Source organism: Syngnathus typhle, linkage group LG18 (assembly GCF_033458585.1).
Source record: "Syngnathus typhle isolate RoL2023-S1 ecotype Sweden linkage group LG18, RoL_Styp_1.0, whole genome shotgun sequence".
Classification (NCBI taxonomy): Eukaryota; Metazoa; Chordata; class Actinopteri; order Syngnathiformes; family Syngnathidae; genus Syngnathus; species Syngnathus typhle.
In genome coordinates, this window is record NC_083755.1 from 5,695,443 (window position 1) to 5,722,244 (window position 26,802).

General features: G+C 47.1%; 1 protein-coding gene across 8 annotated transcripts in view; it reads right to left on the reverse strand.

The window, feature by feature from the left end:
• Positions 1-122: 122 nt before the first annotated feature.
• The window catches only part of raraa (retinoic acid receptor, alpha a), a 72,062-nt gene continuing 45,382 nt past the window's right edge, over positions 123-26,802 (reverse strand). For 7 of the 8 annotated variants that reach the window (XM_061265019.1, XM_061265015.1, XM_061265020.1 and 4 more), the window contains 7 exons: positions 9,651-9,799; positions 6,135-6,276; positions 2,543-2,703; positions 2,292-2,468; positions 1,971-2,175; positions 1,736-1,894; positions 123-1,667 (listed from right to left, as the gene is read on the reverse strand). In XM_061265019.1, coding sequence (XP_061121003.1) covers positions 1,471-1,667; positions 1,736-1,894; positions 1,971-2,175; positions 2,292-2,468; positions 2,543-2,703; positions 6,135-6,276; positions 9,651-9,799 — 1,190 coding nt within the window. In that variant the 3' untranslated portion in view covers positions 123-1,470. Of the gene's footprint in view, positions 1,668-1,735; positions 1,895-1,970; positions 2,176-2,291; positions 2,469-2,542; positions 2,704-6,134; positions 6,277-9,650; positions 9,800-23,098; positions 23,805-26,802 lie in introns of those variants that run through there. The other variant, XM_061265013.1, reaches the window with a different exon arrangement.

A 26,802-nucleotide genomic window follows, 5' to 3' on the forward strand; every position in this document is an offset into this window, starting at 1 on the left:
ACCACTGCATCAGATAAAAGTTCCCTACCCTTGCACCACTGACGCAAATCAGCGATAAGTGAGACTCCCTTGTGTTTTTAATACAGTGTGTACAGTCCACCACTCTTCACATTTGAACTCTGAAGCTGCAAACCTGAGCCTGAAAAGCTACAAGTGGCATCCATGTTTTTTTTTTTCAAGAGCAAAAGAAACCACCACATTTGTTTCTGCTACATGGCCCAAAAAATGCTGGAGTGCTACTGTTATGAACACACACGCAAAGGGATGTTTGTGAGGACCACATTGTGGACAGCCAGTGATGTGGAGTGTGTGTGTGGGGTGGGGGTGTTAAGGGTCCGTCCAGTATTTAGTAGGACACAACATGAAAGAAATTCCTTCAGTAAAGTGTATTTTTTTCTTGAATCACAAACCCATGAACAAAACACATAAAAGGTATTCTTTAAAAAACAAATCATGTGAAGCCTAAAACTCTTCATAGTTTTAAAGAAATTAATACAGCTTATATACACAAACTCAAAAGGCTACTTAACCTTAATAATGAATCTTCATTAATTGGATTTCTTGAAAGGACCTGTGACCATATCATACAACCGAGTTCATACAATCATTTGTTTCCATGTTCCTGGAGGCAATAAAATAAGAAAGAACCTGGAAGAATAGGAAGAGATGCTCATTGCAACTTGTTTTCTGTGCATATTAGTGTGTGCGTGTTTGAATGTGTGTATGTGTGTGTCGTCATCTGAGGACTGGAAGGAAATGTCATTCTCTTTTGCTTTTTTGTTGTTGTTAATTAGAATAATGTACACGTGTGAGCAAACTATTTTTTTCCTCTCATGATGGGTAAAACAGTGAGGGGAGTACAACAATCTGTAATCTCAGAAAACACGCCCTCGTTACGGCCTCCCATTCGATCACGATAATTCCTGAACTTTTCTATATATTTATATATATCTGTGTACGAAATCTGTTTTATTTTTTTTATTTTTTGAAGCTGGGAAAAGAGAAAAGACCCAGAGTCTCTGAGGTGGAAGAAGGAGGCAGAAGAGGAGGAGGGTCTTTTGACAAGTCCCGAGCTTGTAGTCTGCATCTTCAACAGCAACGACAACAACAACGAAAAAAAAAAAAAAAAAAGTGTCTGGTGTTGGTCAAATCTGTCCAAAAGTCTATCACATCCCATCCTGGCTGCTCTCACTTCCTGTGGTGCTTCAGGCGACTTTCCAACAGCCTTCTGGAGAAAGATGGTGGAGCAGCAGTGGGAGGATGGGAGGGGATCATCAGCAGAGTTTACGGTGTTGTCTCTGGGAGGCGGCGCGGCGATCCCCCGGCCGTACCTCCCCCTCACACGAGGCAAAGCAGACCAGGGGGGAGGTCTCCATCTGGCATCAGTCAAGGACTTCTCCTTCACACCTTCTCTGACTGACCGGCGTGTGTGAAAACAAACAAAAACAAAAACCCTAACGTGGGCCGTTACTACGGCGATTGTGTGGCTGGACTGCTTTGGGCGGAGCTCGGGGACAAACTGGGGCTGCAGCTGCCCGGCGGAGTGGCGCAGGGACGGCCCCCCGAGGCGCCGCTCTCCAGGCCCTCGGAGTTCTCCAGCATCTCCTGGATGAGGGGAGGCATGGAGCCCGGGATCTCCATCTTTAGCGTGATGACACGCTCAGCACCTATTGAAAATAGGTTAAAATTAAATTAAATAAGCAGGATTGAGGCATCCCTCATGTTGGGTACGCACCTTTCGCGCTGATGCTCCTCAAATCAGTGATCTTCATCAGCATCTTGGGGAACATGTGCGGTTTGTGTGGCCTCCTCTTCCTCACATAGATCTTCAGCGCCTCCAGGAGAGGTTCCTGCAGGACGTCCACCTTCTCTGCTTGTTCCAGATCCTGACGATCTGTCCAGGAAAAACAAATTGGTCACGTCTCCAGAAGGCCACCAGATCTGCCATGTCTTGGGTGAATGTCGCGTACCACCACACAGCAGGCAGATGGCGCTGAGTAGCCCGGTCTCAGCATCGTCCATCTCCAGAGGGATCAGCTGGTTGGCGAAGGCGAAGACCAGGTCGGTGAGCGGTCCAAAGCCGGCGTTGTGCATCTGGGTTCGGTTTAGCGTGAGTCCGTCTGAGAAGGTCATGGTGTCTTGCTCTGGCGTGTAGCGCGTACAGATCCGGAGTATCTGTGGACGCGGGGGACAGAGCTTTGAATGAGGTTCAAAGTAGGACAGCCTGACATTGAGGATCATGAATATTTCAAACGTGCGCTCATCAGCCAGTCGCAGGCTGTCGTCCTCACCAGGATGTCCAGACAAGCGGCTTTGAGCAGGGTGATCTGATCGGCGATGGTGAGCGTGGTGAAGCCGGGAAGCTGCTTGGCGAATTCCACCGTCTTGATGATACATTTGGTGGACAGCTCGCTGAACTTGTCCCAGAGGTCCACGTCCAAGGACACGCGTCGCTCTGAGCTGTTGTTCTATCCGGAGATAAATACAACAATTAATTCCACGCTCGCACTTATTACGACATCTCCGGCGTCACGTGACCGACCGTAGTGTATTTGCCGAGCTGGCAGAGGGAAGGGAACGTTTCCTTGTGGGCCTTGCGCACCCTGTCGATCATCTGCTCCGTGTCGGGACTCAGCACGTAGCTTTCCGTACATTCCTGCTTCTTTTCGTCCTTCTTCTTCTTGTTCCGGTCGTTTCTAACAGCTTCAGAAAAAAAACAGGGAGAAATTATGAGGGGGGGGGGGGGAGCGGCGTGCACCCTAGAGGGCCAAAAACACAAGATAGGGTGTTTAGCATTGGAATCCCATTACCCCCCTACCCCAAGGCATCCAGAACGTGGTGAAGCTTAGCCTGTGCGTGGGTGGTTTGGGTGGTGCTTGATAAATAGTGCTGGGGGATGAAGCTATCCATAAGGCTGACAAATCACCACAGCTTTCATTAGTGGGTGCCGGCTAATCTAATAACATGATATGACAAATATCCCGCCTCTAATGGTTTTCCAAGGGTTGGCTTTTGGAGACGAGAGCGGCTAAAGCCTTCGAGCGCCTCGCTCTTAATGTGACGGCGGGTGCCAATGGTAACAGACTTAGAGTATATTCACCGGAATCATTTGAGTGAATCAGGTTTGTCTCTTCTGCCCTCCAGGAAGCTAAATTTGATGACCTTGGATCAGATTTAATCCTAACCTTGATTGTTAAGGGGCAGAACATTGGGGCCGATGGGAGATCAGCGACAGAAGGGCCTGGCCCGGGGCCACGGAGGAAAGCGCTCCTCTGTGCCGCGACTCGTTCATCAGCCCGCCAGGAAGAACACGAAGGCGGGTACGACTCTCATTATTCGGTGCTGTGTATCTTATTGTAATTCCGCTTTTAAAGATCATCCCTGCTCCCCGGTTACATAAAACTGGAGAAAAGCGGGCAAACCAAATTTGGGTCAACAGCCTCAATGTCCAATTAATTCCCAAATTAAAGTGGGGCAGCCCTTAGTGCGCACGGACATTACCCGCGCTGACAAATTGCCGGCGCCATCATAAGCCGCACAACACAATTTAATGAAGTCATTAAAGAACTATTAGGACTGACTGGCAATCTGTCACGCTGAATTGCCACGTGCAATAACTTGAGGAGGAAGGCGGAAATGGAAGAAATATGGCCTATTGTTTCGCATTGTTTTTGCCAGTGAGAGCAATACATCCATCCACCCATCCATTTTCTGTACCGCTTAGTCCCCACTGGGGTCGCGGGCGTGCTGGAGCCTATCCCAGCCGTCATCGGGCAGTAGGCGGTGGACACCCCGAACCGGTTGCCAGCCAATCGCAGGGCACACAGAGACAAACAACCATTTGCACTCGCACTCACACCTAGGGACAATTTGGAGTGTTCAATCAGCCTACCAAGCATGTTTTTGGGATGTGGGAGGAAACCGGAGTGCCCGGAGAAAACCCACGCGGGCCCGGGGAGAACATGCAAACTCCACACAGGGAGGGCCGGAGGTGGAATCGAACCCGCACCCTCCTAACTGTGAGGCGGACGTGCTACCCAAGTGCGCCACCGAGCCGCCGAGAGCAATACATCGTATGAAATTAACAATGCTAATAGAGAAACTTTATGCATAAGGATTTTTTGTGGCGGAAATGATTTACAGTAGCTGCCGAGGACGGAATGCGCTAACACACAGCCATCATTCCGTCATTTGTTCTGATGCGAATCTTGCCTGAGCCTTTAGTTAATAGACAATTCCTGTTAGCGCTCATGTGTGTGTGTGTGCGACACTGAGAGGTGTGCAGACGGGGATAATTCGAGTGAGGGGAAAATTAAAGCGCTGGCAGCTCGTCCATCACGCAGATTAAATTCAATGAAAAGATAAAAGTGTCAATGTTCCCGCAGTGCGCCGACAATGATGAAACTTTCCCTCTCTTTATCCTCCAAAGCTCGCGAGGTTTCTTCTCACGCATTCAGTAGGCTGAAAAATGCCATTTTGTGAAGGGGAATTATAAAAAATATATACAATAATAATAATGATTTTTCTTTAATGTCAATGATGAAAGACAGTCATGCCAATCCCATAATAGTGATTTTTATTTCACGCCCCCTCCTCCAATTCTGCTCTCTTTGGCACGGCCACCTGGCCACAGGCCTGGCGCTGTCGTCTGGAGCTGTCTGCCGTCGGACACAAGGTCACCCAGACGTCCCCTGGCTCTCGCAGGAGCTTCACCTTCTGTGCTCGAGGAGGGGAGGGGGGCATTGTCAGCGAGCCTGTGCCGCCTTGAGCCGTTTGAAGCGATATCTTTATTCATAGACACCTTTTTATTTGTGCGTGTGCAACGTGAAGTGCGTTAATGTGTGCGTGACAGGCAGAGACAGATCGAGACTCCCTACTGTGGCCAGATGGCATGCCTCTCCTTCCTCACCCCCCCAAATTCACTTGCCAAAGTCACTGCTGAGGACACGGGATAAGCAATCTGCACAATTTACAATAAGTGACCAAAAAAAAAAAAAAAGGCGAACACAAAAGGCAGTAGAAATCAAGCAAGCAATCTTGTTTCAATTTCGGCTCTCAATTTCAGCCGTTGATAGAAAGATCCACCACTAGGTGGCTCTCTAGCTCCATTTGAGAGCGAGCTTGCTGCTGAGCTCCTTCTAACCATGATTAATGGCCCCATTCAAAGGTAAGTAGCTCAGAGGATAACTTCTTTTACTGTAAGCCACAGAGCGGTGGCATGGGGAGTGCCCTCGCCCACAATGTGACAGAGAAACGAGCTAAATAGCACAGGGAAGATGGGAAAATGACCATGTAAGGGAGTGGGGTCAAATTCTGGCCCGCAGGCCAAATTTGGCCCACAGTGTCATCATATTTAGCCCGCAAAGACAAATTGTGCATCTTTGTGTCAATGCTACAATTGCAAATTGTCTTCCCTTTATAAAAATAGAGATGTTGCAAAAAAAAAAAAAAAAATACCATTTGTCTTTTTAAAAATTTAAAAAGTTCTTATTGATTTCAAAACTAGTAAGTCATCAGTTTGTTGTGTAGCCTATGTATACATGAATTATAATTAATCGACAGTATTAATGGTCCTCCAAAAAACTAGCTTTGACACCCCTGAGTCGTAAACTGATTAGAATTGAAGTGTGTTAATCAGTACAAATGGGTGGTGCACACATTGGGGTCATGTATAAAATGTCATCAGGTCTCTGTTGATCACACCTCAGACAATTATTTCATCGGGTCGAGATGTGGATGTGTGTGTTGTCACACAACCCCCCCCCCTCCTCCGCCCCCCATTACACGCCTGCTCATCCGCTCTCGGCAGGTGAGAACATATTCATCAGCGGCCTGCCAAGCCTGGCGTCACCCTGACGGTGACTGCCAGACTGCATCACGTTTACACTGAATATTCTCGGCGAGGCGCGTTCACTCCAACCGGAGCATTATGGGATGTTGGGATGAACTTGAAATGCACTTTTGCTAGTAAACTTCATTCGACCTTGAAAGGTATTAATTTAAATATTATTATTAAGTGTATGGGTGGAGCTGGTGAGTGACGTGGGTGTCATCTAATGAACGCAAACCCATGTCAACGACAAATCCTCTCTCCCCTGCGAGCCAGGTGTGTCAGCGGGTCATCGTGTACTCACACTCCTTGGACATTCCGACTTCCAGGCACTTCTGAAGCCGACAGTACTGGCAGCGATTTCGGGTGACTTTGTTGATGATGCAGTTCTTCTCGCGATGACAAGTGTACACCATGTTCTTCTGGATGCTTCTCCGGAAGAAGCCCTTGTGTGGTGGGGGGGGGAAAAAAGACGAACGAAAGAAAGGATTAGTACTATTGTTTTCCCCTTTTCAACACGAGCCGACAAAAAAGTCCCCGGTGACATTTATAAATATTCCAGTAAATAGGCCAAGTAGAGCGGATATGGCAGCTGCAGTTAAAAGGCGATGAACATTTTTTTTTTTTTACATTTTAACATCCAAATCATATTATACCAATAAAGCCTACACTGATGAAAACCGAATGTCCTTGTCTCAATGCAATGATGTCATGTAAAATAATCCAAAGGCTCAAGGTCACGTTAACATTGTGATTGTGCGGAACAGAGGGGGGAAAAAAAAGTTCCTGTATTTCTCCTTTAGAAGGGGACAGGATATAAACAAGTGCGGTTGTTTCGTTAAACAATTCAATGAGATCATCCAGCTTGGTTCGATAAAAAAAAAAAAAAAAGATGACAGTTGATCAGTTTTGTAATTCAAATGAAAGCCTTTTTGCACACGGCGTGGGGTTGTAAGCCGCTCATCAGTGCTACAAGCCCCCAATAAAATCAATGTTCACCTCAGTGGCTGCATTATTGCGGTGTCAAAAAGATAAAAAGAGGTTAATGCAGATCAGCCACAAGCGAGTGAGCCCTCAGTAGTGATGCAAACACGCCGCTGCACACATGCAAAACAGGTCAATGTCGCTATTGATCACACGCAACGGGACGCTAGTCTTTGGAGGGGCGACTGGTGGTTGGGTGGGGCAGTGTCCAGCCAGCCCCCCCATCACGCTACGGGATTAGCGTCACTTGCCAACAGATGGCCGCTGGACCTAAACCCGCAACTTGCTTTTAACTGATGGCGTGAATCCCGGCGGAGCGATTCATGTTTCGGAGCGTGGCGAGCGGTCGAAATAAATAAACATCAGTCCACTAGATGGAGTAACTTGCACGGGCTGAAGAAAATGTGTGTGGCTTGTGTGTGTGTATTTTGACCTATTTGATCCAACGGTGCCCTGACCCTGACCTCGTTGGCACTAGGGGATTGACCTAGTCCCGCTCAACAACACCAGGCTCAGGTGCCCTCTGACAGGACCGCCCCAACTCGTGAGCCAGTTAATTGTCCCCGCCCCCTCCCCCGTCCTTTTCTTTCAGGAGTCATTGCTTCCTGCGGGCCATAAGCCTCTTTTTGTATCCGCGCTTAATCCAGCCGGCGACAAGAGCCCTCGACGGCCCTGTCAGCCACCCTGCAGCTTTAGAGCAGATGAGCGCCGCGAGGAAAGGAACGGCGAAGGGGGCGGGGCTTGCCAACGGTTCAAAAACGACTTTCACGACCTCGGTACCTGATGTGCGTTTACGAGCCTTCGCCTGGCGTGTGTGTGTGGGAGGGGAGGGGGAGCGTGGAAGGGGTCGGCGAGTTCACGAAGGAATCCTCTCTTACGTGACTTTCGCATTTGTTGCCAGATTAAGAGTGCTTCCCAGCCACCTACTGCGTTTTTCACATGTGCGTTTTTATGCGCCACGGCTGAAAACTCACGCTTTAAGAATGCTAAAAATGGATGACGGATTTGGAGGCCAAGAAGTAGTCAGACGACTTGAGAAAAGAAACACGATTGATGATTTATGATTTTGTTGAAACAAAAAGACAACAACCTTATTGGTCGTGCCCTCATGATTATAAATGGGAATAAATCGCCCCACTACTGGTTGCATCATTTTTATTATAATTTCGAGATTAGAGGGACATAAACCATTTTTGTTGACATAAAACAGCTTTTTCTTATGATTTACAAAACCAATCAATAAATCAAAAGTGTCATGCCAAGTGTTTGTGGAAAGAGTTGATTTGCTGCTCTGCCGGCGGACACGAGGAAGCGAGTTTCCCTGCTCGCCGTCGTGCCCCCGAGACAAAACCATAACTGTGACGGTGTAAGCATGCATATTTAATGTTCAAGTCTTAATATCTAAAGGTGCAATGCCGTCGAGTGTGTGCTGGCAGTGGGAGTTGAACAACAAACAAGGCAGCTGTCTCCAAGTAAGAGAGCTCAACCCCCCCCTTCCCTCCCTCCTCCATCAGCATCTCACTCCCGTATTCGCTGCAGCCCGCAGGAAATGCCTTTGTAGTTTGGCACGCTGCAGCAAAGTCGACGCGGCTAACCCTCAACTTACCCCAGTCTCAAATGAGACAAGCATATACGTTCTCGCCTCGCGTTGAATTATTGAATACGCTTTGCCAAGTCATCTCCTCTGTAGTCAGAGATACGGAGGAGGCATCTTGAATTTTTCAAATTAGCACTGCGGCTGGGCACTATGTAGGCGGACGGCTAGCAAACAGGGGGCGCTATGTAGCGGGACTCAAATCTTATTTATTTAAGGAGGCAATTCAGTTTTTGTTTAGCGCGCTGATTCCTAACCGCCCCGGGAAATGATCCAGTTTGACTAAATTGGTCTGAAAAACTATTTATTCAATTATTTATCACGATAAATAATGTACGCTTGTTTATCTATTTATGCCAGTGGCATATGAATGTAGCCACCTGTTAAGAATAACTTTGTGTTCAACGACAAAGGCAAATGTCAAATTGTGAGTAAACTCAGGCAAGAGTTTAATATTAGTTTAAACTCATTTATATGCCCCCCCCCCGACCATATGGTACATCCTTCCGTGATGTCATCGGGTTCAACTGCGGCCCCTCGACCCCAACTAACTGATTTGCAACCCTTCAAACCATCCCCATTTCCTTTCTTCCTTCCTCTCTGCATGTCTGTCCACCACAATCCCATCGTCTGTGCCATCTAAGTGTCTTTTTTTGTGAAAGTTTTATTTTATCGTGTCTTTTTATTTGGTAGCTTTATAGACTCGGGGTGGAGGTTGTTCCCAAAAGCCAAAACACCTGGTACTTACATTACATGTGAGTGAACACAAATAACGAAAAAGCAGAATGCCAAAACCCAAAGGCTATTTTTTTTTTCTTCTTGCCATTTAAAATCTCTAATAATCTTACAAAGAGCGAAAAAATGTGAACTAAGACTTTTGCACCACTGTACCTTTGACAGCAAGTGATAACACAGATGTGCACACATCAGCAAAAAAAAAAAATCGACGTGACTGCGTGTCGTGCAAATGTACACACGTACTGTATATGATGATAAGATATGGATTTCCTCTCCATTTTGAAAATTCCATCTGTTTGCATTATAGACTTGAAGACTCTTTGTAACTTCCCCTAACAACACAGATTAATTTAGGATCTTATCACACAAGAAAAAAAATTGCACTCCAAAGTGTTGTATGACACAACCCCCCCCTACCCCGTCAAGACTTCAAATGACGGTTATGAGGCAATCAAATAAAATGGCTGGCGAAGCAGATTCCAAGAAAAGGGCCCTGAATCTCACCTTGCAGCCTTCGCAGGCGCTGACACCATAGTGGTACCCTGAGGACTTGTCCTGGCACACAAAGCAGGGCTTGTAGACGCGGGGCGGCGGGGGAGGCGAGGGTGGGCTTGGCACTATCTCCTCCGAGCTGGTACTCTGCGTCTCTATCGCTGCGGGGAGAGAAAAAGCAACAATGAGGCGGGGGGGACGAAGTGGGGGACTAAACCAAAAAGCGCTCAATCGATAAACGGTGACATTCACGGAGCGGCACCTTGAACACGCACGCACTGCTTGAATGTTCGTTTTGAGATGCGGCACGCACCAACACACACCCTGATCATCAAAGACATAGCGAGCCCACCCTTTGCAGGGTTTTTCTCCCCCCTTGGAGCCAAAATGATGCGAGGAACTGCATTGCTGGCAGGGTTCAAACAAAGTGCTTCCCTCTGATACACGGCCTGCAGTTGCTCTTTTATTTATTCTTATATAATCAAGCCTTTAAGTCGGGATGCTTAGCAACTCACTCCTCGTCGGATGAAGGTGGGGGGGGAACTGCAAGCGAGTCTAATTGCATCCCCCCCATCCACATCTAGACTGGGAACATTGCGAAAACTTGAATAGAGTATACGAGTCGTAAGAATAAAACATATATGCTTAGCTGTTGTCTTCATGTAATATGTATTGGACTTTGACCTCAATATCCTGCGTGAGCGTTGACAGTTTTTGTGCACGGCGGAACACGGATGTCAAATATGAAAGAAGGCACACACTGTGGTAGAGCAAATAATGCCATAATCCCCGCTTGAGCTAAGTGCACGCATGCAACTAGGCCATGTTGTCTTCCACTTTTATTCACATGCCAATATGATGCCTTGGAATAACGTCACGCTCAATACGACGTCGGATGGGATAGACACGCGAGACCACCTTCCTGTCAGATCTTCGCCAACGTCTCAGCCCAGCTTGCCAACCTCCGTGTCGGCGAGGCAGATGGTGCGCGGACGCGAGATTATGTTCGCCGCTACTAAAATAAACACTCCCAGATCTATTTGCGGTTTTCCTAGAAGAAAAACATCTTGCCTGCTCAGCATCAAACAATGAGCAATGTTTTTTTTAAATAATTCAGACCTAATTTGGAGACCGCAGGCAGGAAGTGTCCGTCCTTTGCCTTTCATTGCACCTCTGTGGGTGTCATCCGGACCCCGCGGCGCCCGTCACGCTGCCGGGACCGCACGGGCACTACACCCGTGTCAAACAAATTAAACCCCAAATAGAGCACGTCTTACATAACGTGGCATATTCTCTCATTAGCAAGCGGCCATTCACAGTTTTTGAAGTGGACTAATTAAAGCGCGGCTTTATTCCAGCAAGAGCGGGCCTCTTCATGCACATTAAAAGCTGCCTTGATTAGAAACGTATAGACAAACATACGCTGTGACCCCCCCGCCCCCGCCTCGCATCAAGATTACATCTTCATCAACACATCCATGGGATTTTCCTTATCAGTGGACTCTCTCTCTTCCTGTCTCTCGCACACAGTCTTAATGAGAGCATCCATGGAAATCTGGGACACGAGGACATGAGTCTGTGAAGGGGAGGGGGGGCTGGCAACTGTAATTAAATACAATGGCTGGCTTCTGGAGTCCCGTCAGGCCGAGACATGAAGCAAAACAATGGCAGGCCTGTGGCTGCAGAAGCTTCTCGCCCAGCCTGCAGCTCTCCACCGGCTATTATTCAACACCATCCAGTCTCTCAATCAACACTGCCTATTATTGTCCGAGTCGCACAATCATACAGAGGAGGAAGTGACTCACGTCGCCCGGAAAGCAACTTTCCGGGTTCTTGCAACATGCTAAAAACGTTTCAAATGTACACAGGCGAGTCGGACTTGAACATGGGTTTGAGAAGAGTCCAAAAAAACGGTCTGTCACTCTCTACCGCGCAGCTAGCGTGCTAGCTTAATGGAACGTGCTGCTTTCAAAGCAATTATTTAATTACGTTCATGTGTGAGCGGTTTGTAATGGCGGTTTTAAGATTCACTTGACTAGCCACAAGCGCACTTAAGGGGGTGGTGGGGTTGGGGTTGGAGGGTTTGCACTCAGCCACATCCTCCTAAAACAATTACGGCATAACTCCGCGCAAACGGACAAACATGCGCCAGACATCCCGATGATGAAGCGGCGCGTGCAGTCGTTCCGTCGTTGGAGTAGTCTGGCGAGCGTCAAGCACTTCAAAAGGAATCAAAACACACACACACACATAGAAGAAAGCGCCAGACTGATGTTTGTCTCGGTCCTGTGCTGCCGAGCAGTTCTGGAGGTTCAGCTTTGGGTTAGCCCGTGGAGATTTGATTAGCTTTCATCCCCACTGGTGACCGGGTCCAGCTGTCCGCCATATTGATGACATTTCACCGTCATTAGGGGCCGGCTAACTACGTTAAGCGGGCTGGCTGCTGGGCTGGCGGGACTCTGGACGAGAGACTTGAGGGGTCTTGGACTAGGGTCATCCACTTGTCTTGTATTAGGTTATGTGAACACACACACACACAAGTGAGGGACACGTCGAAGAATATAAAGAGGTCCATTTGTCTTGCAATGCAGCGAGTGCACTATAGAAGAGATCCTAGACAGACCCCCACGCCAAAGGCTTGTAAGTCGACTCAAAATAATGAAGTGGGACAGCCAATGAAAAAGCCTCAGGGGCGCAAAAGAGTCCAATGAAAGGCAGCCAGTCGTGGGCTCATGCATCAAACAACTGGCGGCCATTTTTTGCTTTTATACGCGATGAAAGTGCAACAAGTGAGCACCGAAGGCCATTAGTCATTCATTGACCGTGTTTGAAAAATAATTTTTTGGGGGTCAATCAAGATGAATCAACAAATATGCGCATTTGGGTTTCCGTGAAGGCGAGTTAGGAAGATTAACAAAGCCCCCCCCCCCCCCTCCACCACCGTCTAAGCTGCTACATGTTTATCTTGCAGTCTACCTTCTCAGGATAGTGACGTCAACAATAGCAGCATTCAATGCCCTGAGAATAAAAAAAATTCTCATCGATGAATGGTATATTAACTTTGATTTCATTTTACTGATAGAGTAGTCATATCACGCCATTCAATTATTCGGACTTTTTTTTCCCCGTGGCAAATGACACGTCATGTTTGACGTTTCAAAGAAATGACAGTTTAATTTGCAAGCGCTGCACTTTGCGCATATTGCAGCAGGAGCACAAATGGATGTGACAGCTCGACTTGTTAAAGGCCCCCGCGCAGTATGTTTGAAGACCACGCAAGCCCCGACACCTAAATTTTGATGGATAGTGCGGCAGATTGGCTCCAAATGATTAATGCCCCCCACTATGAGGATGGAAAAGCACATGTGTGAGTGATAGATGAGGGTCCGAGCAGAGGCCGAAGGGCAGGGCGTTCTGGGCTAAGGAGTTTTTCTAGCCTGTTACCGCCATCCCAGGAAGTGGAGATGTTTGTGTTGGGCCTGAAGCAGTAGAAGGGGGGGGGCGTTTAGCCAGGACACGTGTGCTTAAAATATTGTGAAAATGTGCAATAAATATGCTGTTTGCATGCTGTAGATATGAAAATCAAATCTTGCAAATCAACATCGGCATGCTCCGAAGGGCTCCCAGATAACTTCCAGAGCTCTGAAATAACAACATAGCTATCAGCACCGCCCCGGCAAATGGGGGCTGCAACCGAGAACATGTGTGGATGAACTGGGGGAGGGGGCACCAACTGAGGGGATGGAGCAGATGGCAAAGGTGAGGTCTGCAGGGACTCAATGTTGTGCAACAACCGCTGTAGCTCCTCAGAGTTGCTGCTGCTGCCTTGTGAGTAAATTTTTAAAGACAATAAAGCGCTGAGCACGTTGGACGCAAATGCAAGAAATGAATTATAAACAGCAGCCGGTCGGTTGTGTGTTGTTGGGGGGGGGGGGGGGGGGTGCAGCAAGTTCCCTGGCAACAACACGAGGAACATGGTGCAACTCTAACCGGCAGCTGTTTGAGTGTGCTGAGTGACAGAGAGTCGATGCCAGTTGGCATTTGCCCCCGGGCGGCTGAGGACACTTGGCTGGAGCTGATGAAGCGGTGGGCACACCATGTGGACACACACACACGACTGTATTTTCGTAAGCTATACAATACGGGTACAAAAACTTGTCAAACTAGAAGACTTCCTTCACATTCCTGCAAATGGACGCTAGCAAATATTTCAAAAAGAAAGTCCCTCCGCCCCTCCCTGAACTCCCCAAACAAAGCTGTGCACGCCGACTTGTTTACTCTCTGACACGCACACACGCTCGGCTGGCAGAAGGCGTAGCCGCCTAACCTCCCTTTGTCAACTCTCGCCAAGTGAATAAATCGGCCGTTGGTAAATCAAACTCAGGGTCGTCGCTGGATTATAACGCCAATCCCGCTGCCTTTTTACAACGTTTTTAATCTTAAAAAACGAAACATTAAATTGCCTTAATTGTAGAATATTGTCGCTGCACCAGGGGCGGCGCTAGAATAAAAAAAATCAAGATCATCTCTGTATAGAACATGACCTTCTTTACTTGTACGCAATGTCAACCTAGCACTGCACTGCCATCCGTATACATTAACCAAACTCTATTCAGCTTTATCGGGCTGGGTGTCACACACAGTGCCTCTCTGTGTCATGGGGGGGGGGGTCAAAGGGCCTTCATGAATACTCCCGCTTGAGTGTTTACTCTCCACTCACTCTAACAGAGAGGTTATCAGCACATTGATACTCGCTAATCCGACGTGACTGACAGCATTGAAAGCCTTCGTCCTGATTCTTAAGCGCATATTCAGCAGGAGTCATAAATATGAGGAGCTATTTTACATGAGAGGGCTGAAGTGGACCTGGAGAGGAAGCTCTGGGAAGCTCATCAGAGATATGGAGAGAAGAGAAGATCACCGGGGACAAGCTTTGTCATGTTAAAGCACTTCTTTGGACTCGGTTCTCCCTTTGCCCTCCTCGCTCTTTCCCTCGCTCCCCCGCTCACACTCTGGGCGGATAACACAATAGTCAATCACAAGGGGAATAGATCACCGAGGTTTGATCTTCTCGACTTCAGAGCGGAGGCATGACAGTGGAAATGAGGGAGAGGTCAGGAGTGCAGCGTGTGCGTGACTCCCGACGACAGTGTGTGCAACGATGCTAAATAATGGCCTCGCACGGGCCTTTTCTCTTAAATTCCCAAACGCGCTCGTGTTTGTTACCACGGATTCGTCAACGCTCGCCGGGCTACATGGAGGTGCAAGCCCCGACAGGCTGAAACGCATTCCATCCCCTAATGATAACATGTCCCTTCATAAATTAGCTCAAAGTGTCACGCTCGGCGTTGAAAGCATATCATTGCGCATGTAAATGGGAGTATTTGCGCAGGTGCAGACACGGAGATGCGGCAAACATGGAATTATCTTGTCACTACTTTGTTAAAGCGCTTCTTGATTCCAGAAAGTTTGTACGTCGTTAAAAATGTGTCGACAACAAGATGTACAAAATACATCGCAACACATCAAAACAAACGACCTGGTCATTTTTTTCATTATTTTTTCTGATTATCTGAATTAATTTTTTAAAAAAATTCAAAATTCAATTTTAATACATTGGTTTTAAATATTTTTTTAAAATGATTATTTGAATTGTTTTTTTTAAATGAAGTTTTTCCAAATTACATTTGATTACATTGTTTTTCATTCATTTAAAAAAAATATTTGAATTAATTTTTTTTAAATTAAGTTTTTTCCAAATTAAATCTTATTAAATATTTTTTTATAAAACATTATTATTAACTGCTAAAAAAGTGCTGCCTTCTTTTATATATATAATTGATTGTACACACAAAAAAAATAAACTACTGCTGTCATCACGCAAGCAAGCAAGTGTATTCTTTTCAAGCTGCGGCCGCAACGTGAGCAAATCTTGGCAGCATAATCAACCGCAGCTAAAAGCATCAGGATCCCCACGATACCTTTTGCCGGCAGCCGGCCACCCCTCTCCTAATGATGACTGATGACACGCAGTTGACTCCGCTGTCTGATGTGCGGCGTCAGGGGGCTCCTTAGCGGAAAATTTGGAAAAAAAGAAAAAAAAAAAAGCGAGAGACAGACTCATTTGTCTTTAGTCACGTTGGTATTTGAGACGATCGGATTTTGTAGACAGCATCAGGAGGCTAAGTTAGCAGCCTAGCGGAGTCATCGAGAGAGCACAGTGGGATGTTACTCGAATTTAATGAAGGACAAGTTAAGCTTCTCGTCTGTCTGTGCTTCTGCAGACACCAATTTCCTGCATGAATCCCTGACCTTTCCGTGTAGCCTGGAGGGAGCCATTTGATCATTTCCAACACACACACAATTTTCTAGCCTCCTTATGACGACTGGTTTTCGTCAGCCGTGATATTTTGGGTGAGGAAGTCGGTCAAATTCCGCCACCTCGGAGGAGCGCTGTGTGATTTAAAGTCACTCGTGTGGCTTCTTCCAAATATTCCGTCAGAGCTATAAACATGGCCGATTTACCGGCGGGCTTCTTGCAGATAACTTGAACCGAGGTGTCAGGTGAGCTTCCACTTCTCCCTTGGCTTGTTCTTTGTCCCTCAAGGGTCCAGTTAACCCCAGCCGCCCTCTGTTGCCTGTTCCGTCTCTCGGCCTTACGACCGGGGGGCCTCATCCCGACCTTGTGGGAAAGCATTTATTGTGACCCACTTGGACGACCAATAGGAGCGCACACCTCTTCCCAGTTAACTCTGTCCATTAAGCTAAGTGGGGCCCATCATTTATTCAGCGGTTGTCGATGCATAATTCAGGGAACAAAGAGGACTGTCATAAATCGGGCAACACGCACGTGAGGCTTTGCACGCATCTGCAAACACTTGCCACTCCTGACTCTGCAGGAAAATGAGCGTTTAACTGGAAGCAAAATCAAGTGAGGGAAAGCAAATTTGAAGTGCTCCCCTCCTTCTCTCTCTACTCATGAGCACGGGTCCTGTGGGAGCCACTGATGTTAATACAGTTATTAAGCCTCTCCACTGAAGCTGACTCCACCTCTTCAACCCTGGGCATGAAGGGTTTCTCTCTCTTTCTCGCTCTGCCTGCCAGGCAGCAGGCTAGCTCACTGGCTTCCACAATAAGATCAAAGAGTCGGAGCAGAGCAGCTCAAGGGGAGCCTGTGATGGGGTTTCCCACTGAGCGCTGAAGCAGGTTGGGTCGGATGCATCGAGCCCACGGTGCATCCCAGCAGGCTTTATGGAGGGAGGCGGGGAGGGCTTCCTCCATCCTTTTAAGTCATCTGACAGAGATTCCCATGCATGTCTTCTAAGGTGTTGGGGATTAGAGGCATGAAAGGCGAGTGAGTACTCGCCAGTGGATCTTACCGGCATCCAAGTTGATGGCGAGTGGAATAAGGGGTGGCCAGGTGAATAGGTAAAGCTGTCCGCTTTTTCATCAAATGTGGCATCGGTTTGATCATCTGCATTACGTGCAATGCATTATTTACATGAGTGGAGCAACTTTGGGCAGCCATGCACACTGCACGCACTGTGCTTGATATAAAAGGGCCGACTGCTCACATACTAGACGAGCCTCTTTTATCAGCCGCATGACCTCATTTCAAGAAGGCGAAAGGTAATGAGGGGTTTCCCATGAAAACTGGGCCACACACTGGCAAAATGGCAGCATCCATGCGGCCTTTTCGCTTTAATCTTGACGTTATAAAAGGGACGGAGGCAAATACTTTGCATGGTTTTAATAGGATGAGGATTTGGGTCATTTTGTACCAGCCTGTTGCTAGCCATGGAATGCAGGCCAAGTCTGTCACACTCGGGAAAAAAAAAAAAAAGACGTGTTGAGCAGCCAAGCCAACCTCCTGTCTACCTTTACTCCGTTTGCTAAAAATATATCCACAGATATCATTTGAAAATGCCAGGCCTCCCACGGATCAGCCCGACCCCCCCTCCCTCCCCTGCTGCCTGAGATCTCTCTGTCCTCGCTCTCGTGTTTTCTTTCGGGCTGAGAGGTGCCGACAGCCCAGACACAATAATCCAACTCTATTGTAAAACCGCAGGCAGCACTGTGAACACGGTTCCCAGAAATGGGGAAAAAGAGCCATGAGAAGATGGAGCCGGATTATTGAGCACCGCCAACTATTTTGGTTCAATTTACAAGCGATGGGCATAGTCGATTTCCTCAATTAAAGGATTGCAAAGGGTTTGCTTAAAACATAAAATTCATTAGAGGTGTCCCTCAAGGATCAACCTTGAGTCCACTTCTTTTTATGAATGACCAACACATTCATACACAAACAATACAAGAGCATTTCTTCTATACTTTTTTTGTGTAGGGTTAAATAAGATATGTTTTAATAAGTGTACATGGTTGCCTTGTCTGTGCTCTTAACAGGAGCCATTTTGTATGAAGACAAAGGACAACATTAAGAATTCAAGCATGCACAGAGGATCTATGACAACAAAGAGAAAGGGGCACACAATTACCAAATAAATATTTCAAACATATACTTGAGATTAAGTGTCGTGTTTCCTATCAAGCATTTATCTATTTGGCTAAACATGAAAAGCTTGGGCTGCTGCATACAAAAGTCCCCTTATCACCAAGTGGCTCTATTCATAAACATAATCCCCCTTCTCCGGTGTCCTGTTTTAACCTACATGTGTTTGGAGTAGTCAAGCTTCAGGCCATCTCTCAGTTGACACAATACTTCTATCACAAACAAGCGGGCCGGCCGGTAACCCGATCGCGTCTGCCTCCGTCGTCGCGGCAGACCGTCCAATCTATCACGAAGCGCTTATGCACTCCTCCTTTCCATCTCTTCATGTTGGCAGTCTATTTCATCTGGGTCCCAGGTGGGCCTTTAAGAGTCAAATGTCGGGAGGCCGAGTTCCAGACGTACAAGTAATGAATATGAAATGATTGAAAAGGGGCTGTGGGAGCACAGCGACATTCGGAGGGATTGAATCAAGATGGGCCAGTCTGCTCTGGTCTGGTCTTGTCCCGTGACGGAGCCAAAGAGATGAAGATACACAGTATGTATATCTAAAGTTACATTACAAAAAAAAAAAAGGCTCCATAAATCCAGACATAGAGGAGGTCCTTGTCTTCCTCCAGGAAGGCACTTAGACCAGATATTACGATAGCCGGCCTAAATCAGGACAGTAATGAGATTATCTGGCAGAGAGCAGTTATCTTGTCTATCTTAGAAGGAGGAATGCTAGCTAATCAAAACCACAATTGTAGCAGGGGGGGGGTTTGTTGCACAAATAAAGATTAAGCTTTGAGTAATCCCGTATGCGCTTTTGTTTCTTATAAAAGACACAAGGCAGGAAAAGGTTGGTTCTTGTGCCTGCTGACTGACTTAGACGGGCGCAGTAACGCCGTGCTATTTTCTGCGCAGACAGCAAAAAAAACTACCGGAGCTTTTTAGTATTTTTAGCACGCTAAGCTCGAGCCCATTTTCTTGGCTTCCCCACTCTCTAAACAGGATGGCATTCCATTGTGGTGTTTGCGTAGGTACACCCGACAGTCATGTGACCACTCCTGCTTTTAATGTAGATGATTTCCCAGTCTTATTTATTAAATACAGAAAATTAAAAGGTGCACGGGAAGGTATGCATTTAAGGATTTATAGTGACACTGACTGCCTAGCTTACGGGCTGGCAGGTTGCAAATTTTACCATATAGATACGCGGTGGGTGGGTTGGAGGGGGGGGGGGGAGATAAAGTGAGCCGGAGAAAGGAGACACTTTGGGAATGAAAATGCCTCGCAGATGAATTCTGCGGTGATGAATGTACCAGGTTCAATAGCCAGATGAATTTATATGTGTTCCATTATGAGAGGATGGCTATGGAACATGGAGATGGGAGGGGGGGGTGGAGAGAGCCCTCCGTGGGTGTACTGAGGAGCTAGCCATGCACGGCGCATTGCGAGCAAGCCATCTGTAGAGATAAGTAAAGAAGTGATTACAACAGGGCCAGCTCCATTTCTGACAGTTGACGCTTGGCTGCGCCCATGCTGCGAATTGATTTAAATGAAGAAGCTATGAATATTTTAAGGGGCACAACCCTCAACCCCCCCCCCCCCCTCTTGCACAACACCAACAGACACAAGGGGGAAAGTAATTATTGAAAGTGAGATTACAGTTATATTCAGTCCCTCTATGATGAATCAGGTGTACTCCTACATAAAAACAACTGTTCGCACAATTTAACGCACATTTTTTGGAACGTGGGACGGAGAAAACCAACTCAAACAATTGTAAACAGGAAAGCCTGAGCTGAGATTCGAACCCAGAACCTCTCTGCGGGGCATAAACGCTAATCTGCTAAAATTCCCCCTCCCAAAAACTTGATAATTGAAAATATCTCAATACGATATAAAACTGTAATATTAATGCTATTCGTTAGCCTGTCTATGGCATTTTACATAGTTTGTTAGCATTAAGCTAAACAAAACGACAGATGCGTCTCATTAAAAAGGTGCAGCGAGTAATTTTGAAGGTTGGTGACAAAGTGCTGTTCCGGTAGCGAGTGATGGCAGGTTGCGAAACGTCGCCCCACGGCCTTTACGGCAAGAGAACTCCCTTCAACATTTTGCTATTCCGAACATACCCCGATGACAAAAATGGATTATTGACGTTCAGCCGCAGGTGAAAGCAGGTGTGTGGACATAACTCGAGCCCACGCTCTCTTTCTGTCAAGTGTTTGCAGCGTTGCAAGCATTTGGGCCAACTAAATCACTGTCGCCAATGGCTGAAAAACAGCTCGGGCATGTTGCACAATAAGGGGCCTGTCTGACGCCCCCCTCACCCCACCCTCCGGAAGAATAGAGGACCTTGTCTCAATGCCACTTCAACATCTGCGACCGTCCACGGGTCGCTCTCTCAATATGGATGCAAAAGAAAATCTTCGAAGGCCGAGGTTTAGAATATTCATTTTGGGGGATTTCCCGACTTTATGTCAACACGGTGGCAAATTGCAATTTTCCTGAAGTAGAAAGCTGCTTTGCCAAGAAACCCTTAAGTGGATTAATGACGAGTGTAGTACATATTAAATGACCTCTTAGTCCGGATGTTTGGGATCGCGAAATTCCCGTCAATGTCAACGAACTGAGCGTGCAATCACTGTTCCAAATAATATGGGGGGGGATGTAATGTTCACAGTTTGTTTGCATGCTTGACACTAATCTGTCGGCCGAGTCTAAACACATCACCCGCCGCCTTTCCATGTTTCCGTCTGTCAACCGTGAACAAAAGGACACTTTAGATACAAATCTTTTTTTTCCTGATGAAAAAAATGTCGGACTGACCTCCCTTGGCAGAAGAAAACAAACTTTTTTTGTTCTTGCCTCCTGCAAGGCTACTTCTATCCTTAAATAGCACATGAGTTAGATTAAGCCACAATTCATTTGACCCCCCCCCCTCCTCCCAAGCTACCCGCTAGCCCACTTGGCACTCTTAACTTCAGAAAATAACCTAGCTAAAGCCACGATGAAAAATCCCTGGTGAGCACTTTGTTGTCATTCACAGGACAAAACCTTGCAAAGATATTAAAATAAATAAATAAGACAAAGCACAAGACGCCTATGCGCTGTTGAGCCCACCATGCAGCATAACCCCCGTTTGTGAGCGTGACAGTCATGTGAACAAGGCCACGCACATTCTTTCATGCATGAGTCCGTAATTGCTGGAAGGTTTTTGACGGGCATTTTAATCAGCCTTTCATTCCACACATTCAGCATTATGACGCTTTGGGTTGGAGTTGACAATTGACATTTATTCAACTGTTGGTCAATTCAAACGGTGGTTTTGATATCAACCATCTCGAGGCTTGTCCTGTGCCTCTTATTTGGTAAACAAGAAACCAGCACGTCTGAGGAAAAACAAATCAGAAAAGGGGGTGTGGCTTATGAGGTGTCCACCATTATCTGTTGGACATGCAAAATCAAACTTTTGTAGTAATATGAAAAATCTTCTGAAGCCCTACATAGCAGGTCATATTTGTATCTATACATTCCCACATATATAGATGCATTAAAATAAAAGCAATAATTACAACACTCACTAAATAGAGCTAAAACCTTGACTCCCTAAAATTAAACCCAAACAAGCACAGAACATAACATTACCCAGAAACAAGTGGTATTTTAAGCATCAGCTTTTTACAAAGAAAGAAAAAAGGGAAGGCCAGAAAAACAGAATACCAGCTGATGTTTTGGCAAACTGTTTTTGAACCTGGCTGCTTGGAATTCCTGCTTAAGATGCAGAGGTGACGACAGAGAGCTGCTCTGTTTTGTTTTGTGGCTCTTCTGATCTAATGAGTCCCACAACCATGTGATGACACCCGTGCTGTCTCCACTAAACCCACCACCGCCTGTCCCCAGTCGCCCACTTTTTTTTTTATTACCTGTGAGGCAAACAGAGGCTATAACGCCCCACATCGACCCACCCAAGCTCTGACGCGCAGCGAATGCACAGCAGAGCTAAACAATGTGGAGGGATCAGAGGTCTTTTCCTGGGCCAAACCCCCACACGGTCTCAACCGAGCTCACATGGTTCGAATCAATGCTGCCACTAAAGCTGTTTAGTGGGCCAATTCAATAATGACTATCAAGCTCGGAGCATATCATGTTGTGCTGCTTTAAGGCCAGAGGGCGGTTATTTGCGATATTAGACAAACACAAGATAGTAGCAGAGTAGTTGTGTGAGCTTTTATTGCCCCCGCCACACATCAGAAAGTCCCTTTAAAAAAAAAATTCCCTTTGTCATGTGCTTCTAAAGTCTCGAGTCAAGGAGGAAATTGCCCCTTAAGAGCCTGTGGAGATTCCTGCCTTTTTTTTTACACTCCTTCAGCTGTGAAAGACAACAGAGGCATCTCTGGTTTAAAGGTCTGCCTGCAATTCCTCGGTTTTGCAGAGCTGCCAAAAACACTTTGTTGTTGTCATAAAACTCGATTGCAGCGCCACTAAAAAAAAAAAAAACTTGCCATGCAGATACAAACTATTCCCTTCAACTCGGACACCATAATATGTTCATTTGCGTGTTTTTGGGACACGTGAAAGCCACAGGATCGCTCGGGAAGTGTGACTTGTGACCACAGAGATTACCAAGATGCAGCTAGGAGCGGTTTGATCTAATTAAAGTCGGCGTGCCTTGCTGAACCATGTTTGTATGAAGTGCATATTTCAACCTTGTGGCCCCAGACTGAGGAAAAAGAGCCAACACGGATGCACACACACAAGAAGGGGAGGGGGGGGGGGGGGGTCAAAGAAAGTGGGTCAAGTATATATAATGCAGATATGAAGCTCGGGATTAGTGTGAAAGGGTGCACTTGTGGAAATAAAATCAAAATATAAAGGCTCTGGATTAAATTCCATCACGTGAAAGGTAATCCACACAATTCAATAGAAGTGTGGGGGAAAGGGGGGTCAGGGGGGGGGTACCTACAGTGATTGGAACCGTTCCAATGCTGGTTTCTGACGGACGAGCTGTAAGGATGAGGAGCCCCAGGCACCAGTCCTTTCTCCGGGAGCAAACACCCTCTGCTCTGGTTGTAGTAATCCATCATCAAAAAGGGGTTCGGGCTGGGGTTCAGTCCCACTACGTCCACGCTTTCGTACATCATACGGACCAAACAGGGGGGTCGTTAACCCACCCCCCCCCTGCCCTCCCAAAAAAAAAAAGAAGGTATCAAACTAGTGCGCACACCAGCCGAGGTAGAAACAGAGAGCACCAAACGGGATCAGAGCAAAAGTGATAGATCCATTTGAACATTTGCCATGTTGTTTTTGATGTGAAGCTACTGGAGGACATTTAGATCATTCTGCATGCTGCGGCAGAGACGCGCGCAAGAAAAAAAATAAATATGCGCGCAATAAAATCCCAAAGAGGAACGCGCACGCAAAATAGTCGAGGGAACCCCGTCCAATTGCAGCTTTTATTTTTATTCTAATTATTTCTTAACAGTCCGCTTTAGTCTCCCAGCCTGGCGCGCGTCGTCCACTGCGCGAGCCCGCAATTCAGCAAGCCGACCCGGCGTCCGTCCGCGGATTCCTCCGTATCAGCGCGTCGTTTGCGTCCGTGCGCGTACAAGGATCAAGCCCGCACGGAGGGAGCGTGTCGCCGCTATCATGTTCTGCAGCAATGTGACAAGGCGCAGCAGCTGAGGACTGAAGCTCCACCCCCCCCCCCCCCCACACACACACACTAACCCCCCTCTCCATCACCCCCTCCTCTCCGCATCCGTTGCACCTCCTCCGTTTTAACCCATTCAACGCGTCACGGCGCTTCTCCACAGAGCATCCCGAGAGAGGCACCACCGCAAAAGCGGCCTCCTTTCGGTCTACTCAAAGTTCTTAAAAACATGTGATACTTTCCAACATATTTCCCATCCTGGTCCTGTCCGTCTATCTGGTTCAAGCCGGTCCACCCCCCTCCTACCATCCTCTCGTCACTCCCAACCCTCACATTTTTTCCCCCAGTCTCCCTCATTTGCCTAATGCTATGCAGCTGAACTTTTCCTGAACCCCGGCAAGTAGGCAGCCTCACCTCCTGGTGACCCGCCGGATGACTTGGATTCGCCTCTCCGGCTCGCTCTCATCTCACCATTATTCAAGGGTTCCCACCTTCAACACTCAATGCAACACTATTACACCTTTTTTTTTTTTTTCCTCGAGTGTGAGGCGCCTCACTCGGGAGACCCGAGCATTTAGCATCCAGAGTCAAGGTGACCGACGCTTTTTTTTTTTTCTCACAGTAATTACAGCCTCGGTCCAATCCAGCTGCTTTCCATCGGGCCGCCAACTTGCGTCACATCCCTGAAAGTCGGCGTCGCTCCTCCTCGACATTGCAGCATTCCATACGACATGTGCAACACGCACTGACTAATTTCTTTATTTAGATTTGGGAAAGCACTTTTTCCCAGAAATAATCTTAATCGGGGTCAAACAGTCACCATTATAAAACCATTCTAGATGCTGGATTTCCAATCTCTCTGTGTCATGTGATCCAGAGTACAGTTGCTGGTTGGTACAGCTCATGCGTGCAAAGGTATTTATTCCATACATTACATGTCATACTTAATATTTTCTGTACTATGAAAGACGTTAAGCCTGGACACTGGAACGGCTGGGATGCTTCTTCGCTTTATCAGCACGACTGAATCACCTATCCCATTACCTCGACAATGCTCCCCCCCCTTGACCAGAACCACAGCTGGCTCTCACCAACAGCACTTGGGATTATCTGCACAGAGGGGTGTGTACGTGAGGGGGATGTGCTCCGCCCCCCACTCGCTGTGACACTTCATTCAATGCAGGCCGGGCTGTGTTTACTCAATGCGATAAGAGCACAGTGTGCAGGCCTGAGCTGTGGCGACAACCCTGACCCCCCCCCCCACCTGCACTGATAGCACACTCATGGATTCCTTGACAGTATTAACAGTTGTCAGAGGATGCTAATTTCCCGTATCATGCCTAAGGTGAAACGGCTTCAAGCAAAGTCTGATAGCGTGAGGTTAAAGATCTGATAGCTTGATAGGAGACGGTCAGCATCAGTTGGGTAGAAAGTTCAGGCAAAGCGCCGGGTCCCTCCCGATTAAAGCATCCATCACACGTGCGGCAATCGGCGCTTATGTAAGCGTTCTGGAGCAAAGCTGAAAATGAGTCTTTGGTGGAGAGCGAGGGGCGAGGGAGGGAGAATGGAACGACGAGGGGGTGGTGGGATTTTGGAATTCAAAAGGGTTTTATGAGCAAGGGTGGTGAGGAGATTGCTGGCTGGACCTTGAGGGTGTCAAACTATTTTTACTACTCCTTCTCGCTGCCTTTCTTCAGGGGTGCGAGGGAGCAGTAAAGAGCGCTCCCAAAAACCATTCCTCTGCTGAGGAGATGAGCCGTCAGGTTAAAACAAACAATAGGTCGTTATGTCATCTGGATTATTGTGCGTGGTAAAAAAAAAGAGTGGAGGAAGAGCAGACCAAGAAGATCTCGGGAGGCCTGTCAAAGCGCTCAACACTTGGTTAGACTAAACACCGTCCCGTGACCAGATAAGTCCGGACGTTTTTGAATTCGACGAGGACTCATTTTGGACTTCCTGTGCCCCCCACCCCCGTCGAGCTCATGTGCCTGCAGATGGCTAATGCCCAGGCGCTAAAGACATTGGGGCAAGCCCTAGCAAAGCCTTCCTCTCTTCCCTAAATCTTCGCAGCGACCTAATAAAGCAGCTCAGTGGGGCAACATCGGGAAAGAAAAGTAGCAAAGGAAGTCATACAATGGAATGAAGTCAGAAGAGCATGTGTACTTAACACGTACGGGCATGTCCTCCATTTTCCGGCAAGTGGTGTCAGTACAGATGGAATTGATAATGGTGTCATTCAAAAAAAAAAAAAAAAAAAAGTCACTTTGCATCCAGTTGTCAGTTGAAACTGTGGAATGAGAACGAGAAGCGTTCTGTCGATCTACATATTCACACCAAAAGGGAAGAAAGAAAAAAAACACAGGGACTGAAGCCAAAATGCTTTACGGACCTCTTTGCCATAATTTCCTTGGCGACCTTCTTTGGAAAGCTCCTCCCTGTCATTATCCCTTTAATGCTGCAGATTCCAGCATTTATGGTACAGGCTTATATCTGCCCATAAAGCCTTTTATTGTTAAGTCCAACTCTGTGGTGACCGTAACCTGGTTTTCCCATTTTTTATGGGGACCTTCACTATATCACACCGGAGGAGGACAAAGCCGTCCACCATCGGTGTTTACCAAAGTATGGCCCGCTCATAAATCCATCATGGCCGGCGGCATTCTGGAAATACCTCAGCGGAACGAGGGAGGGGGAGGTGTGTGTGTGTGTATGTGTGTGTGTGTGGAGGGAGGGGGGGGGTTATATAGCTTATTGTATTGCTTGTAATCTTCCACACTCTGCGGCCTTGAGTTGGAGAGTCCATCTCGGCGATGACCATTTAGGCTTCTTTGAGACCATCACTCAGCAAATCAAAGAGAAGATTGCTACGGAGGAAGAATAGCTCAAACCATGCGGGACTCGGAAAGCCCCGCCCCCATCCAGTTGGCAAGTTTACATATAAAGAAACAACAAGATATCTAGATAAGGAAACGAAAGAAAAACACTAAAAAGTGCCACGTTGGTGTTAATCCCATGGA